General features: G+C 43.7%; 1 protein-coding gene across 13 annotated transcripts; it reads right to left on the reverse strand.

Annotated features, from left to right (window-relative positions):
* Positions 1–2363: 2363 nt before the first annotated feature.
* On the reverse strand, positions 2364–17896 carry LOC109899857 (poly(rC)-binding protein 2). 13 transcript variants are annotated; one of them, XM_031823367.1, is made up of 12 exons: positions 17608–17896; positions 16099–16238; positions 14993–15049; positions 14773–14889; positions 14419–14550; positions 13580–13708; positions 13317–13391; positions 12648–12689; positions 7976–8048; positions 7586–7641; positions 6387–6556; positions 2364–3735 (listed from the first exon to the last, which is right to left on the reverse strand). In XM_031823367.1, exons 2-12 carry the CDS (start codon positions 16165–16167, stop codon positions 3699–3701), a joined length of 957 nt encoding a protein of 318 aa, XP_031679227.1. In that variant the 5' UTR covers positions 16168–16238; positions 17608–17896; the 3' UTR covers positions 2364–3698. The 13 variants fall into 13 exon arrangements, with proteins under 13 accessions (XP_031679227.1, XP_031679040.1, XP_031679149.1 ...); XM_031823180.1 differs by having other exon boundaries at positions 2364–5196; XM_031823289.1 differs by having other exon boundaries at positions 7976–8075.
* Positions 17897–18027: the final 131 nt, after the last annotated feature.

Here is an 18027-nt window from a genome sequence, read left to right on the forward strand (position 1 = left end):
CATTATGCACTGAGTGTCATTTCATTTATTTATTGAGTACAAGAGAAAATCAATGTCTACATTATTTAAGTTGTTTACAATTTCATGTGTTTATTGTTTTGCATCAGGGATTTTGTTGTCCTAATTTTGTATACAATTTGTATGTTATTTATGTTACCATTAACTGTGTGTAAATATCTGACCTCTTGACACACTATACAAGGAAGAAATATCATTTGTATGAGTTAAAATGTTATCACTGTATCATGTAATGGTGCTGACTGATGTTTTACACTAGAGGGCGTTATTGTATTGTACCAGACAGAACAGGGGTGTATTCATAACGGAAACCATTGTGCAACGAAAACAAGACTTTCTATTGGACAAATTCAGGTAGGTCCCTCCCCGTTTCATTCCGTTTGGCTCCTAGAGTAAACGGTTTCCGTTGCAGAAACTGGGTTGCGTTAAGCAGGGCACGACGTTGTGGAATGCTCAGATAGAAATATGTTATATAGAACAAGCATGCCTCTCTGACAACAAAGAAATCATGTCAGCTCTATTCACGACATTTCTATCTGAAAACGTTCAACAGTTGCCTACTGAATCTGAACATAGATATTCTATAACATAGAAATTCTATTTGGTCTGGTACCGGATGCTGTTCATAATGACTGGGCATTAGTAAGCATAGAAATAGAATTTAATCGAGTGCTTCTATTTCTTTGGCATTAGGACACAGGCTGGAGAACAGAACAATAATAGCTAAAGAACAAGCAATATGTCCACAAACTCAGAATCATTCCCCTGGCTACAGCATGGAGTAAAACGAACCTATAGCCCAGCCCCTTTCTTTCAGGGTCTGTCTTGACATGTTTTTGTAGATCAACTATTGTATTTCTTTGGTATTGCAGTGTTTATACTGTATTAAAATGCAATACCACCTACTAGGATACCTTTGAGAACAAAACCTCAGGTCAAATCTCAAATGGCATCCTTATCTATATATAGTGCGCTATTTTTCCCCACAGCTTTGGGTCAAAAGTAGCGCACTTCTTAAGGAATAGGGTGCCATTAGGGACGAAACCTCGGTCACAGACCATGTGCATCTAGAAGTGTACAGATAGATCACTAGAGCATGCTTGTAATATAGTATGTATGGGTTGGATTGTACTTCCTGTCCAAATGCAGATGTCAGTCAGAGCATGAGGCTCAGATCAAAGGGACTTATCACCCATAGAAACAGAATCTAAAGGGATTCTAGTTCTATGACATCACCACCACTCACCAATGACCTATCTATCCCATCTCTATGGAAACTATCCAACTCAACAGCAACAGAGGAGTTTGTTCCTAACTAGTTCCCTGTCAACTAAAGGTTGCATCCCGATTCTCCACCCTTCCCTGGGCACTTGTTCCTTGTGCACTTGTTCCTTTCCGTTCATGGATTGAAAAGGACTGGATTAAGAAATATGGTCAACCAGACCCATTTTTTGTTTTGATCCACAGGGAGGAGTGTGGAAGTGTAAACTTGGGCAGAACTGGGACACAATAGAGGCCCATGTTTGAACGGCCTCCATCAAATCCTCTGTAGCATTGAGGATTCCACTCCAACTTCACAGTCCACTCTATCGGGATGACTCAGCAGGTTCCATTTGATAAGCTAGAAAATGGCAGCTCCTTAATATATTACGGTTTTATAGTGTTTATTTTGAATGTTCTGATCTCAGAATGTATTCTGTCCCATCAAGTCAAGCATTAACTTCATTAACTACTAGGTCTTATGCTGAAGGACATCCAGACAGATGTCATCAAAACGGATCAATAATTCATTGTTTTGTTGCCAATACAGCAAAAAGATCAATGCCCTTCTGGTGACTGGAGAAATAGGAGGGTCATTCTTGTATGTTTTCAAATTAGCCTGGTCCCAGATCTGTTTGTTAGTATTGTCTTACTAACTCCTATGGTCATTGTCAGGAACACCAATGTTTGGCAAGAGCGTTTACAAACAGATCTGTGATCAGTTTCCGTAATATCGAATCAAAAAACAGACTCCTACTTTATAAAAAATAAAAAAAGAGCTGTTTGTTTTATATTGCATTATGTATTGTATCTGTGTACAATAAATATATTTAAGAAGCAAATTAAGAAAGAAATAAACGACTCACTGTTCAAAAACTGGCAATGTTTCAGTTTCGGTTATTAATGCAGAATGATATTTATAAAAAAGTGTAGCAGGGACCATTCCAGATAACCGAATGCAGAGTAGAATACTGGTTCGTTGTGAAATGGAAATAACCTTTATGAAGTATATTTGTCACCCCCCCCCCCCCCCCCCCCACACACACACACACACACACACAATGAAGCAACACAAAGACGGAGAATTTGAAGTTTGAGCATTTCACATCTTTATTTCTGTAGTTTATTTTAACAATGTGGTGGCACCCAGCTCTACAGTCTTTCCAAAAACGTGCACAAAAGATTTATTTCCTGCAAATAATAAAAAATAAATTCTGACTTCAGCAAAGAACAGGAAACTAGTGTTAATTTAAAAACACCCTTTTCTTTGTCTTAGTTTCAGCTTAATAAACGATCATCCATAATATTAGTTTCAGCTTAATAACGATCATTCATAATATATCTTAGTTTCTCTCCTCACACTTAGACACACACGCCTGTCATTATTCAGGATTCGATCCCCTTTGGTAGTTAAAACAAAAATATTCCCTCCATTTGAAACAAATATTTCAACTTTTAGTTTTTGTGGTATTATTATTCTCTCTAAAGAAAAATGAGGATCGTCCTCTCTGCTTCCTAGCCCTCGAACAGAACCCCCAAGAACCTTCCGACCCCGGCAATATAGTCGGCATCCCAAATGGCACCCTCATTACGTTAATAGTGCACTACATAGGAACTAGTGTGCAATTTGGGACACATCCTGAACATGACACGGGGTAAAAGAGAAGATAGAAAAATAGGAATGACAAGGAAACCAAAAAAAAAAAGGTTTAAGGTGAAATGTGTTTGTACGTGTTTTTAAAGTATTTTCTATTAATGCTAGTACTGTTAAGAGATATTTGTCATACCCAAAGCACCAGTAGTGACGACAACACAAGCTCCATGTTTCCCCCTTTGGTGACAAACATTAAAATCAAGGTGAGTTTCTGCAGATATTCAATGAATAAAATGGACTAGAGGGGTTTAAATATGCACGGGAAAAAAACAGTCAATCTATTTTTATTTTAGAGGCTTTTATTAATTTTTTCCTTTTCATTTTTAAAGAAAGAAAAAAAATCCACCTTTTACAGAATTAACCCTTTAGATTATTCTCCTCTATCTAGTCTTTTGTGACAGTGTAAAGACAGACAAGGAGAGCTTTCATTCCCCCCCCCCCCCCCCCCCCCAAAAAAATATAAAACTAAGAATAAATCATTAAAACTTTCAACGCGGACTCAAAAGGGACCTAAAAACCTAATTGTTTTCTTCGTAAAAACAAAATGAATGCAGATAAATTATTATTAAAAATGGGTGGGTGGTGTGATTTTTAAATGACAAAAAAATAAAAAAGTACAACTATGTTGGATAGTTGCACTGACCACTAAAGGAGAGAGCTGAGTGATGGAACGATGAGTGGTAGAAGGTAAAATGTGTGTGTGTGTGTGTGTGGGGGGGGGGGGGGGGGGGTTAGTGCAGATCACATCTATGCAGAGCCTGTTCTATCAGTTGGTCGCCAGTCCTGTTGCTTCAGATGAGAGCCTGGAGAGACACACATTGAGAGATCGAAGGGGGAGAGAATAAGCCAAGCTGTGCGTTTCAAAATCAAGACACGATAAAACCTTTTTACAATTTAAAACTTTTACAAACTCACCGAAGGTTCTTACAATTCACAAAACATCTACCCAAAAGAAACAAACCCCCCTCTGTTGATTAAAAATAGCAAAATCAGCTGAGAGGATCCCGTTTCCTTGACATCACATCCAAATGCTAACAACTCAGTCAACTTCTTTTCCTATACTCTGAATTGTTGCGGACTTCTGCCCAGTACTAAAAGATTAAAGCATTGGTGAGCAGCATTTGAGCCATGCAGTAGGTCTATGGCTCGATTCAATCATTCTAAACTACTTTAGTTACGAAGACATCAATTTCCTGAAGTCATAGAGGTCGAATGACCCAAAAAATGAGGGTGATTTAAAATTAGATAACATATGATACTCGAGGATAAACTATTAAAGTGAGCATGACACCCAGTGAGACTACTTCAACATGTTACACTACACGTGTTCAGTCAAGGATATCAGCAATATAATAAACAGTTTACAACAAATGTAACTAGCTACCACACACATTACCCAGGTATGGCAAAGTTCATATTCCGATCTTTTCCTCAGAATAAATTAAATCCAGTTTGAGATCTCAATATAAAGAGGACACGAGAGGTGTTACCTGAGCTTACAGAAAGAAGAGAAACCAACAACAAGATTTTAGTCAATAAGTCAGTCTGAGAACAGAGTGTCCATGCTGATGCAGAGTGTCATTAGATAGAAAGAACAGGGACTCAAGAGTCCTTTGGTGAAGGTGACAAAACCAAACAGTGGATCAACAACACATGGGGACGAGACCTCAGGCCATATCTGGGCATTTAGCTTTTTTGTGTGTGTGGCTTTTTCCATTTTATTATTTTTTTTTTTTACTTTAAAGTTAAGAAGCATGATGCACAGCCAGGTACAACGGTAGAGCAAGAGCCAGTACAGACAACACTAAGCTTGACTACATCCCAAATAGCACCCTATTGCGCATAGGGCCATGGTCAAAAGTAGAGCACTATACAGGAAGTGTCATTTGGGACGTAGTTCATGTCTGTAGTGTTAGTAAGGGGAAAGCCTTCGCCTCTTAGACTTGGAACCCAGCTCTGGGGAGAGCTTTGGCTCAGGATTGGCTGAGTGGAGGGCCAGGAGGGGGAGGGGCTTAAGACTGAGCAGACTGGAGACACAGGGGATAGTAGGGGAGTCAGAGGAGGGAGTGTCTGGAGGAACCAACAAGGACAGAGAGATGGAGGAAGGGGGCGCCAAACAGGAGGAAGAAGAGGAGGAGGAAGAAGCAGTAGAGGAAGTAGCAGCAGGAGAGGAGGTGGTAGTGGTGGAGAGAAGAGGAGGGCAGAGGAGGCTGGTGCTGTGGGTCTGTTCGGGGTTCGAGGAGGAGGGTTTAGAGGACTCTACGCTGTAGAAACAACAGAGACAAGGAAAAAGAGGGACAGTCGGGACGGGTTACAGGGAAGGATGGTGAGTATGAAGGGAGAGATGAGGGAAGGAGACAGACTGACAGCTAGGGGAGGGAAGGAGACAGACTGACAGTTAGGGGAGGGAAGGAGACAGACTGACAGTTAGGGGAGGGAAGGAGACAGACGACAGCTAGGGGGGGGATGAGGGGGGGGAACAGACTGACGGTCAGGGAGGGGGTGGAACAGACTGACAGTTAGGGGGGGGGGGGGCAGTCTGATAGACAAGGCAAAAGGACATCTAGGCATAGCAGCCGTCAGTGAGGACACGGGAAGATGACATCATTACAAGTCTGACTCATGTTTCTAGAGACAGTGTGCGTATTTGAGACAGACAATGTTGCAGCCGGACTGCAGAGTCGCTGAACTACAAATCACCTTGAATCCCAAACAGCTACTCATTATGTGATCAAGATGAATGATTGTGTTCACTGTCTTGTTTTTAAACTGATGCCCTCAAAAACACACTGAACTATTCAGCAGAGAGCCAGTACAATAACAGTACATGATTTTAGAGGTTGGCGTTAGGAGGCTAGGCGGTCAGTCGAACACAAACACATTGTACTGTATTACTGGGAGGCGCCCAAATGTCAACGGCCCAAGTACAGTGGTGCGGGGTGGTGGGTTGATACCAGAAAGGGCATGGTAGAACACTGCGTTACTATGGATCTGGAGAGCTGCAGGCTTCTGTTCTAACCCAACTCTGAGTTAGTTAGTGTTGGGCCAGATCAAAAGCCTGCTCCACCAACCAAGACCAGAAACTAAAAGTCAAGAATGTCCCAGAACCCAAAGACCACCGGTTGGAGGATTCCAGGAACCAGGAGGGACCATGCAGGAAGTCCTCCAACGGGGAAACAGTCATCCTAGGAATTTTGGGGAATGTTTCTGGAATTTTGCAACAGCCAAGTCAATCTCTCTCTCTGACTCTCTCTCTGACTCTCTCTCTGACTCTCTCTCTGACTCTCTCTCTGACTCTCTCTCTGACTCTCTCTCTGACTCTCTCTCTGACTCTCTCTCTGACTCTCTCTCTGACTCTCTCTCTGACTCTCTCTCTGACTCTCTCTCTGACTCTCTCTCTGACTCTAGGAATAACAGATTTGGTATTTGATCTAACTGTGATGTTGTGTCTGACCTGGCGTTGATGAGGTACTCTGCCAGGCTGATGGAGGCAGCAGAACCAGTGATGATGACCTGTCTGTCTGCGGAGCCATCCACGGGGTTGGCGATCTTTATCTGGGCACCCGACATCTGACGGATCTCATTGATCTTAGAACCCTGGCGACCGATTATGCAGCCAATCAACTAGAGGGAGGGGAGAAAACCAGGTAGTCAGTTTAGCCAATCAACTAGAAAGAGGGAGAAAACCGGGTAGTCAGTTTAGCCAATCAACTAGAAAGAGGGAGAAAACCAGGTAGTCAGTTTAGCCAATCAACTAGAAAGAGGGAGAAAACCAGGTAGTCAGTTTAGCCAATCAACTAGAAAGAGGGAGAAAACCAGGTAGTCAGTTTAGCCAATCAACTAGAAAGAGGGAGAAAACCAGGTAGTCAGTTTAGCCAATCAACTAGAAAGAGGGAGAAAACCAGGTAGTCAGTTTAGCCAATCAACTAGAAAGAGGGAGAAAACCAGGTAGTCAGTTTAGCCAATCAACTAGAAAGAGGGAGAAAACCAGGTAGTCAGTTTAGCCAATCAACTAGAAAGAGGGAGAAAACCAGGTAGTCAGTTTAGCCAATCAACTAGAAAGAGGGAGAAAACCAGGTAGTCAGTTTAGCCAATCAACTAGAAAGAGGGAGAAAACCAGGTAGTCAGTTTAGCCAATCAACTAGAAAGAGGGAGAAAACCAGGTAGTCAGTTTAGCCAATCAACTAGAAAGAGGGAGAAAACCAGGTAGTCAGTTTAGCCAATCAACTAGAAAGAGGGAGAAAACCAGGTAGTCAGTTTAGCCAATCAACTAGAAAGAGGGAGAAAACCAGGTAGTCAGTTTAGCCAATCAACTAGAAAGAGGGAGAAAACCAGGTAGTCAGTTTAGCCAATCAACTAGAAAGAGGGAGAAAACCAGGTAGTCAGTTTAGCCAATCAACTAGAAAGAGGGAGAAAACCAGGTAGTCAGTTTAGCCAATCAACTAGAAAGAGGGAGAAAACCAGGTAGTCAGTTTAGCCAATCAACTAGAAAGAGGGAGAAAACCAGGTAGTCAGTTTAGCCAATCAACTAGAAAGAGGGAGAAAACCAGGTAGTCAAGTAAGCCAATCAACTAGAATGGATTTGATTGACAGTTTGAACTGTCCAACCACTTAAAATGGGCGGGTCAGAGTCGTCACGGTGGAAATACTTACATCATTTGGAATGGTCATCTCATGGGAGCTGGTCTGGGCAGACGCATCCATCCCTCCTAAATCAACAAGACAAAAATACAACAATGTATAAATAAACAACTAGGACCAAGAGGAAACGTGGGACTATTCATTATATTTTAACACTGCTGTTAAACAGCAGGTAAAGCCTTCGTCCAGGAATTTGTTTCTATCAGGGTGACACACGAACGATGGCCTTATAACAGCCAAAACATTGGTCTTTCACGCCTTTTTTTAAGCACCAAATATCTTGAGTGAAACCTACTGCTGATCTCATTTTGGTCCCAACACACTAGTTCTGAGCGCAGTGGTTTACGGAGCCTTTTAAAAACTTTATTTCTACAAGCGATTGTATCGTCGAGTCTCCAGTACCTTGGAACCCTGTGTTGTTGGGGCCCATGGGAAAGGGGCTCTGCTGCATGGCCAGCTGGTGGAGCTTGGTGAGCTGTGGAGAGATAGAGGCAGAGGAAGACTGTGAGGGTAAGAGATGGGGCGGGGGCGGGGGGGGGGGGGGGGAGAGAAACGGGAAAAGAAGCATGGTCAGTACAGAAACCATTTCATTCACCACAACATTCATCCAGACATGTATAATAGTAGATGAGGTCGTGCTCATTGGGTACCAAACACCTACGTGAGAATACTGTTCATTGACTACAGCTCAGCGTTGAACACCATAGAGCCCTCAAAGCTCATCACTACGCTAAGGACCCTGGGACTGAACACATCCCTCTGCAACTGGATCCTGGACTTCCCGACGTGTCCAATAAGAAATGCTAATTTACTATTGGCAAAACCTTTTTTTTGCCAATAGTTGCAATGCATGGCATACCCTAGTGAACAAGAGCCAGTTGTCTTGACCAGTTAGCGCATTAAATCCTCAAACTATTGCTCTAAAATGGACGATTGTTGCGTGGCTTGGGGAATCATTCTATTCATTTATACTCCACGGTCTTTCCACTGCAGCTCAGGACAACTCGGGACTCCGTTTGGAATGGTTTCTTACAGTCTTCTGGCGGATGGATAGGACAGAACGTATGTAGTATCTCTCTCTCCTGGGCCCCGACCAAAACCAACCAGGCATAATCAACACAGTATCACCGAGGCAGTAATACAAGGCTCATCCTGAACTAACACCTCATTCCTAAACCCATAGTGATATGCTGAGGTGGTGAGCTGTCAATACACCAGCAAAACTGACAGGACAGGTAGAGTAGAGAGGATAGGTAGAGTAGAGATGGTAGAGAGGATAGGTAGAGTAGAGATGGTAGAGAGGACAGGTAGAGATGGTAGAGAGGACAGGTAGAGTAGAGAGGATAGGTAGAGATGGTAGAGAGGACAGGTAGAGTAGAGAGGACAGGTAGAGTAGAGATGGTAGAGAGGACAGGTAGAGTAGAGATGGTAGAGAGGACAGGTAGAGTAGAGATGGTAGAGAGGACAGGTAGAGTAGAGATGGTAGAGAGGACAGGTAGAGATGGTAGAGAGGACAGGTAGAGTAGAGAGGATAGGTAGAGATGGTAGAGAGGACAGGTAGAGTAGAGAGGACAGGTAGAGTAGAGATGGTAGAGAGGACAGGTAGAGTAGAGATGGTAGAGAGGACAGGTAGAGTAGAGATGGTAGAGAGGATAGGTAGAGTAGAGAGGATAGGTAGAGTAGAGAGGATAGGTAGAGTAGAGATGGTAGAGAGGATAGGTAGAGATGGTAGAGAGGACAGGTAGAGTAGAGAGGACAGGTAGAGTAGAGATGGTAGAGAGGACAGGTAGAGTAGAGATGGTAGAGAGGACAGTAGAGTAGAGATGGTAGAGAGGATAGGTAGAGTAGAGATGGTAGAGAGGATAGGTAGAGTAGAGATGGTAGAGAGGATAGGTAGAGTAGAGATGGTAGAGAGGATAGGTAGAGTAGAGATGGTAGAGAGGATAGGGTAGAGTAGAGATGGTAGAGAGGATAGGTAGAGTAGAGATGGTAGAGAGGATAGGTAGAGTAGAGATGGTAGAGAGGACAGGTAGAGTAGAGATGGTAGAGAGGACAGGTAGAGTAGAGATGGTAGAGAGGACAGGTAGAGTAGAGATGGTAGAGAGGACAGGTAGAGTAGAGATGGTAGAGAGGACAGGTAGAGTAGAGAGGATAGGTAGAGTAGAGAGGACAGGTAGAGTAGAGATGGTAGAGAGGATAGGTAGAGTAGAGATGGTAGAGAGGATAGGTAGAGTAGAGATGGTAGAGAGGATAGGTAGAGTAGAGATGGTAGAGAGGATAGGTAGAGTAGAGATGGTAGAGAGGACAGGTAGAGTAGAGAGGATAGGTAGAGTAGAGATGGTAGAGAGGATATGTAGAGTAGAGAGGATAGGTAGAGTAGAGATGGTAGAGAGGATATGTAGAGTAGAGAGGATAGGTAGAGTAGAGATGGTAGAGAGGACAGGTAGAGTAGAGAGGATATGTAGAGTAGAGAGGATAGGTAGAGTAGAGATGGTAGAGAGGACAGGTAGAGTAGAGAGGATAGGTAGAGTAGAGATGGTAGAGAGGATAGGTAGAGATGGTAGAGAGGATAGGTAGAGATGGTAGAGAGGATAGGTAGAGATGGTAGAGAGGATAGGTAGAGTAGAGATGGTAGAGAGGACAGGTAGAGTAGAGATGGTAGAGAGGACAGGTAGAGTAGAGATGGTAGAGAGGACAGGTAGAGTAGAGATGGTAGAGAGGACAGGTAGAGTAGAGATGGTAGAGAGGATAGGTAGAGTAGAGATGGTAGAGAGGATAGGTAGAGTAGAGATGGTAGAGAGGATAGGTAGAGTAGAGATGGTAGAGAGGATAGGTAGAGTAGAGATGGTAGAGAGGATAGGTAGAGTAGAGATGGTAGAGAGGATAGGTAGAGTAGAGATGGTAGAGAGGACAGGTAGAGTAGAGATGGTAGAGAGGACAGGTAGAGTAGAGATGGTAGAGAGGACAGGTAGAGTAGAGATGGTAGAGAGGACAGGTAGAGTAGAGATGGTAGAGAGGACAGGTAGAGTAGAGAGGATAGGTAGAGTAGAGATGGTAGAGAGGATAGGTAGAGTAGAGAGGATAGGTAGAGTAGAGATGGTAGAGTAGAGATGGTAGAGTAGAGATGGTAGAGAGGACAGGTAGAGTAGAGATGGTAGAGAGGACAGGGTAGAGTAGAGATGGTAGAGAGGACAGGTAGAGTAGAGATGGTAGAGAGGACAGGGTAGAGTAGAGATGGTAGAGAGGACAGGTAGAGTAGAGATGGTAGAGAGGACAGGTAGAGTAGAGATGGTAGAGAGGATAGGTAGAGTAGAGATGGTAGAGAGGATAGGTAGAGTAGAGATGGAGATGCGGACAGGTAGAGTAGAGGTAGAGACAGGTAGAGTAGAGATGGTAGAGAGGACAGGTAGAGTAGAGAGGATAGGTAGAGTAGAGAGGACAGGTAGAGTAGAGAGGATAGGTAGAGTAGAGAGGACAGGTAGAGTAGAGATGGTAGAGAGGATAGGTAGAGTAGAGATGGTAGAGAGGATAGGTAGAGTAGAGATGGTAGAGAGGATAGGTAGAGTAGAGATGGTAGAGAGGACAGGTAGAGTAGAGATGGTAGAGAGGACAGGTAGAGTAGAGAGGATAGGTAGAGTAGAGATGGTAGAGAGGATATGTAGAGTAGAGAGGATAGGTAGAGTAGAGATGGTAGAGAGGATATGTAGAGTAGAGAGGATAGGTAGAGTAGAGATGGTAGAGAGGACAGGTAGAGTAGAGAGGATATGTAGAGTAGAGAGGATAGGTAGAGTAGAGATGGTAGAGAGGACAGGTAGAGTAGAGATGGTAGAGAGGATAGGTAGAGATGGTAGAGAGGATAGGTAGAGATGGTAGAGAGGATAGGTAGAGATGGTAGAGAGGATAGGTAGAGTAGAGATGGTAGAGAGGATAGGTAGAGTAGAGATGGTAGAGAGGATAGGTAGAGATGGTAGAGAGGATAGGTAGAGATGGTAGAGAGGATAGGTAGAGATGGTAGAGAGGATAGGTAGAGATGATAGGTAGAGTAGAGATGGTAGAGAGGATAGGTAGAGTAGAGATGGTAGAGAGGATAGGTAGAGTAGAGTAGGGATGGTAGAGAGGATAGGTAGAGTAGAGTAGGGATGGTAGAGAGGATAGGTAGAGTAGAGATGGTAGAGAGGACAGGTAGAGTAGAGAGGATAGGTAGAGTAGAGATGGTAGAGAGGATAGGTAGAGTAGAGAGGATAGGTAGAGTAGAGATGGTAGAGAGGATAGGTAGAGATGGTAGAGAGGATAGGTAGAGATGGTAGAGAGGATAGGTAGAGATGGTTAGAGAGGACAGGTAGAGTAGAGAGGATAGGTAGAGTAGAGAGGATAGGTAGAGTAGGGATGGTAGAGAGGATAGGTAGAGTAGAGTAGGGATGGTAGAGAGGATAGGTAGAGTAGAGTAGGGATGGTAGAGAGGATAGGTAGAGTAGAGTAGGGATGGTAGAGAGGATAGGTAGAGTAGGGATGGTAGAGAGGATAGGTAGAGTAGAGATGGTAGAGAGGATAGGTAGAGTAGAGATGGTAGAGAGGATAGGTAGAGTAGAGTAGAGATGGTAGAGAGGATAGGTAGAGTAGAGTAGAGATGGTAGAGAGGATAGGTAGAGTAGAGTAGAGATGGTAGAGAGGATAGGTAGAGTAGAGTAGGGATGGTAGAGAGGATAGGTAGAGTAGAGATGGTAGAGAGGATAGGTAGAGTAGAGTAGGGATGGTAGAGAGGATAGGTAGAGTAGAGTAGGTAGACAGGATAGGTAGAGTAGAGTAGGGATGGTAGACAGGATAGGTAGAGTAGGGATGGTAGACAGGATAGGTAGAGTAGGGATGGTAGACAGGATAGGTAGAGTAGAGTAGGGATGGTAGACAGGATAGGTAGAGTAGAGATGGTAGATAGGATAGGTAGAGTAGAGATGGTAGATCAGGGAGGATAGGGAACATATTGGAAGACAGTGAGAGTAGAGAAGGACATGGTAGATCAGGGAGGATAGGGACACAGGAAGCATCAATGGAAAGGTGACAACAGAACATCACTTACGTCTGGCTGGGGTATGGCATGCTGTCCTTGAACTGCGTACGCCTAAAACAACAACAACAAGAACAACGTGTTCACAGGCATTCCATCAACATCGTGACACAGACACAAGAGCCACTTCCACACACAGAGCATCTCAAATGGAACACTACTTCAAATTAAACTTTATTAGTCACATGTGCCTATTACAACAAGCGTAGTAGACCTTAGTGAAATGCTTACTTACAAACGCTTAACCAACAACGCAGTTAAAATAAAATTAACAAGTAATTAAGAGTAGCAGTAAAATAACAATAGTGAGACTATATCGGGGGGGGGGGGGGGCACCAGTTAGTTGAGATAATATGTACATCCCGGTAGAGTTATGAAAGTGACTATGCATATGCATGTGTAAAAGAGGGGGAGAGGACAATGCAAATAGTCTGGGTATCCATTTGACTTGATGTTCGGGAGTCTTATGGCTTGGGGGTAGACAATGTTTAGAAGCCTCTTGGACCTAGACTTGGCCCCCACCACCACCTCTGAACCCTCTTAATAAGTACATGAGTAGAGAAGGAGGATAACAGATCAACAGCACGTTGTTTTCTTCTCTAAGCAACCCCCCCGTCCCCCCCCCTGTCCCCTTTCAAGCACTGGTAGTTTGAATAAAATAAAAATATATATCGATCATACCTGTCCTCCAGCAAAGATGACAGGGGATCCTGAAGGTTTGGGTCGGTATGGGATGGTGACCCCCTTAGGGGGAGACTGTAGGACACACAAGAGAGAATGAGAGAAGGAGAATGGGTTCAATTCAACAACTGCTTTCAAAAACTTTTGTAGAATTGAGCAAGTGATACTATTACCAAAGAGAATGGAAGGGTCATTTCTTAATGAAGAACATGTATATTTATGAGGAATTAAATAGATGATCTGAGGATATTACTTACACTTACCTCGAGCATAACTACACAGATCTGCTTGACACACTCGATAATGGACTGAGGCGTCCCTGCGATAGTAATGGCCCGTTCTGTAGAGTTAGGAAGCATGTCCCCTGCCACCTGTACCTGAGCACCTGTCGACTAGAGAGGACAGAGAGAGGAAGAGGACAGAGAGAGAGGACAGAGAGAGAGAGGACAGAGAGAGAGGTTGACTGGTCTGGACTTAATTTGCTACAATGTGCAAATAGCCTTGTAAGTTCAACAAAATAAGTCTTATTGGTTTTTGCCTTTTCACCTCCAAGGATGATACTTTCCCCAGACTTTGTTGTTGTTATGTTTCTGACAGCTCCTCTAGCAGACAGAAACCAGAGTAGAGCTCTCTCCCTCCACCCACCAGTGTTTCTGACAGCTCCTCTAGTGGACAGAAACTAGAGTAGAGCTCTCTCCCTCCACCCACCAGTGTTTCTGACAGCTCCTCTAGCAGACAGAAACCAGAGTAGAGCTCTCTCCCTCCACCCACCAGTGTTTGACAGCTCCTCTAGCAGACAGAAACCAGAGTAGAGCTCTCTCCCTCCACCCACCCACCGGTGTTACTGGGAGAATTAATTGAATCCCTAAAGACATTTGCTAGGCAGTGAATAGGTCCCATAAGAATTAAAACATTTAGCGATTATAATCTGTCTGCATTTTCGTTTTGCTTTAATATCTCTTTCAAATTTATTTTATATATGGCATTGATCATTTCCTTATTTTTAATTGAGATTCTATTTATCGATTGTGTTTCAAGTGATGATCAGGGGTCAGTTGTTGTGGATTCCATTCTACATCCTCCTTTATAGTCTACTACCAACCTCTCTTATTTCTTTGATCTTGCAGCCCCCCTTGCCGATGAGGGAGCCACACTGGCTGGCTGGCACCACGATGCGTAGGGTGACTGGGGGCTTGCTGGTGGCCGTGCTGTTCGTCATGGAGCTGCTGATGTCCTGGGAGACAAAGGGGGGGGGGGGGGGGGGGGGGGGGGGGATAGTTAAAAACATGTTATATTAACCCCCATTTTTCTTAAAAGAGCAGCTGAACACGTCTCCAGTCTGTTCATCTATCCTGCACCTTGGCTGGACTGAGGAAGCAACATCATATTTCCTACAGATGCCTATAACGACAAATGAACAGTCTGTCCGATCTAGTACAGTGTTACCGCAAGGTACCTCCTCCAGCTTTTCGATGATCATGGAGAATGCTTTGAAGATGGCGGTGGTGGGGCCTGCCAGAGTGATGATCCTCTCAGGACAGTTCCCCTCTGAGATGTTAATGCGAGCCCCGCTCTGGAAACCACAAGGAGAGGAGACAAGAAATTAGGCAATGAGGAAACATGACTTTCTAGCAGCAGCATAGGCACAAACAAAAAAACGTGTGTGTGCCTCTCACCTCTTCTCTCATCTTTTTCACAGATTCACCTTTCTTGCCGATGATGCTTCCGACTTCCTAAAAGAGAAAAACAGATGGTTTTTTTTTCCAAATCAAAGTGTATTTGTCACATGTGCCAAATACAACAGGTGTAGTAGACCTTACAGTGAAATGCTCACTTACAAGCCCTTAAAACAAAATGCAGTCAAGTATTAAAAAAATACAATTTAAAAAAAGGTATTCGGTAAACAATAGATAAGTAAAGTAGCGAGGCTATATACAGGGGGTACCGGTACAGAGTCAATGTGGAGGCTATATACAGGGGGTACCGGTACAGAGTCAATGTGGAGGCTATATACAGGGGGTACCAGTACAGAGTCAATGTGGAGGCTATATACAGGGGGTACCGGTACAGAGTCAATGTGGAGGCTATATACAGGGGGTACCGGTACAGAGTCAATGTGGAGGCTATATACAGGGGGTACCGGTACAGAGTCAATGTGGAGGCTATATACAGGGGGTACTGGTACAGAGTCAATGTGGAGACTATATACAGGGGGTACCGGTACAGAGTCAATGTGGAGGCTATATACAGGGGGTACCGGTACCGAGTCAATGTGGAGGCTATATACAGAGGGTACCGGTACAGAGTCAATGTGGATGCTATATACAGGGGGTACTGGTAGAGTCAATGTGGAGGCTATATACAGGGGGCACCGGTACAGAGTCAATGTACAGGGGCACCGGTTAGTCGGGCTAATTGAGGTAGTATGTACATGTAGGTATAGTTAAAGTGACTATGATAAACAGAGTTGCAGCGCAAAAGAGGAGTTTGGTCATTTGAAAAGATCACGTGGACCATTAATAGGGGTGGTTTGGCGAACCATGTTTAAATGGGTAACCTGGTCTGAGAGCTGAAGACTTGTGTTTGCTCCCCGAGCTTTAAATGTCTAAGAGGCTTTAGCTCAGTGGGCCAAAACATTCTAGTTACACCCTGCTGTCACCTGCTCTGGGAGGTCACACACAGTGCCCGTGCATCAGCAATTGAAAGGTCATGGTGACATTGCTTAGCCTTCATCTCTGTGGGCTAACACTCAAGGTCACACCTTCTGTGGGCGGTCACTCACCTTGCCGTGCATCAGCAATCGAATGGTGAGGGTGACATTGAGTCCTCCTTCAATCACACCGGAGTCCATAATTAGTACTGGATGGGAGAAGCTGTAGTTTAAGGGTCAAAACTGGGGGTCTTTGGTCACAAAGATGGGATCTGGAGTTTGAACAAGAGAACAGTAAGACATTTTTAGACTAGTGCATAGGATGAAGAGTATAGGGCTGAGGGACAAGCAGGAGAACAATTGAGTATAGAATGTGAGATCAGTGAACAGTATAGAATAGCTGGGTTTTTGGTTTTTACCCATCAGCCTTTTGCACACTAACACCAAATAGCTAGCTAGCTTGCTATTGATCTCAAGAAACTTGATAGCATATTACGGTTTAGCAAGAGGGTCTCTTAAACTATGGGTAGGAAACACAAAGTGGGCACTGGGCATGTAAGAGTTGGGGCACGAGTTACGAGAATACATCTATAAAATCACACGCCATTTATTTTTCCATTTGGGTCATGGGAGGACGTTACATTTTTAAATTGGGTCTAGAGCGGAAATAATTTAAGGACCCTGTTTTACAAGTAAGCTGCTGAAAAAAAACATCCAAATAATGGCAGATTTCTTTCAGCAACAGCAGCTTTTAGTTCTAAAACGTTTTGCCATTATTATAAGAGGGGAAATAAATTAATTTGCAAAAACAAGGATGTAGTCAAGTATCTGAACTCCATGGTGTAGTATCGTGTGGAGTTGAGATATGATTGGCAAACAAGAATGGGGCCTTCTAGTGTGAGGCTGTTGCACGCATGATTATTATTAGTACTATATCATGAGTCATGCACAGTAACGTGCCTTTAGGCTAAAAGTAACAATCTAACTTCGTTAGAGTGGTAATCATAGCAATGATTCATGTTCACGTGCATCTTTAAATTCGCTAGTAACTTAGCACATTGCTTAGATACATTTCGCTAGCTAGCATGGTAGGCTAACAAGCTGGTTAATAGTCCCCCCCAAAAGTGAATCCCGAGCGAAACAAACTCGCTGTTCAAGTTCGTGAATTAATAGACAATGTGTTCGATTACTTGGCTGCAATGAATTCAATTTCACTCATAAATAGCTGCGTGCAGTTGAGCCTCACCGGCCGGCGCCCTCCGTGCTAGCATCATGACCTAGCATAGCATACTAATTGGGTGGCTAGCATCCGTGTGTGGAGCATGTGGAGCTATATCGTTTGAATGACTGTCCATTTGACATTCACGCTAGCAATTTTTTTTATAGAATATACATCGGTTTCATATTGGCTACACACATCCTAACACTGATCATTTACAAATAAACACGCGTAAATAGCAACCAAATGACTGATAAATCAGCTCGTGCTGGCTTTATTATGAGCTGCGTGCAAGTACTGCGGCCTGGCAACTCCACGTGAAGCCTGGCTGTGCGTGCTACCAGCTAGCCAGATGCGGTGTGCGTTTCTTTACATTTTATTGCACACGTATATATAGAGAGAGATATATTAAATGTTCTTACCTGATCCGTGTTTTGAGATGTGTTGTCGGGGGGAGGGTGGGGTAGAAGGGGAGAGGTTCGGGTGGGTAGAAACCCAGGGGAGAGTTTTAAAAGGATTCGGGGAAGAGGGAAGAGTGATAGCGTGAGATCGGGCGCTCCACTGCTTTACACAAAGACAACAGAAGTAGAAGGTCTGAACTTCCCCCTTTCACCGAACCCTCCCACAGCCACGATAAACCCGCCTATCTGGTTTACAAAGAAACTGCGCACAAAGTTACAGTAGGTAATGTTAAATGTGACGTTGCAAAGCTATGCAATTAGCTGTTACAATGTAACAAACTACTCGATAATCTACATTGGAATTGTTACAGTATCACGTCAAGGTAAAACATTTTTTTTTTTTAAATGTGTTCACGTGGATACAAACGGAGCCAATATTTG

The sequence above is a fragment of the Oncorhynchus kisutch genome, linkage group LG1, assembly GCF_002021735.2.
Source record: "Oncorhynchus kisutch isolate 150728-3 linkage group LG1, Okis_V2, whole genome shotgun sequence".
NCBI lineage: Eukaryota > Metazoa > Chordata > Actinopteri > Salmoniformes > Salmonidae > Oncorhynchus > Oncorhynchus kisutch.

Excerpts from the sequence above, each read along its gene's own strand:
- LOC109899857 (XM_031822878.1), bottom strand. The coding sequence starts at position 16,167 with ATGGACTCCGGTGTGATTGAAGGAGGACTCAATGTCACCCTCACCATT. Across the intron at positions 13,709-14,418 it reads AGATCAAAGAAATAAGAGAG|TCGACAGGTGCTCAGGTACA; the intron begins GTTGGTAGTAGA and ends TGTCCTCTCTAG. Across the intron at positions 13,392-13,573 it reads TAGTTATGCTCGAGGTAAGT|TCTCCCCCTAAGGGGGTCAC; the intron begins GTAAGTAATATC and ends TGTGTCCTACAG.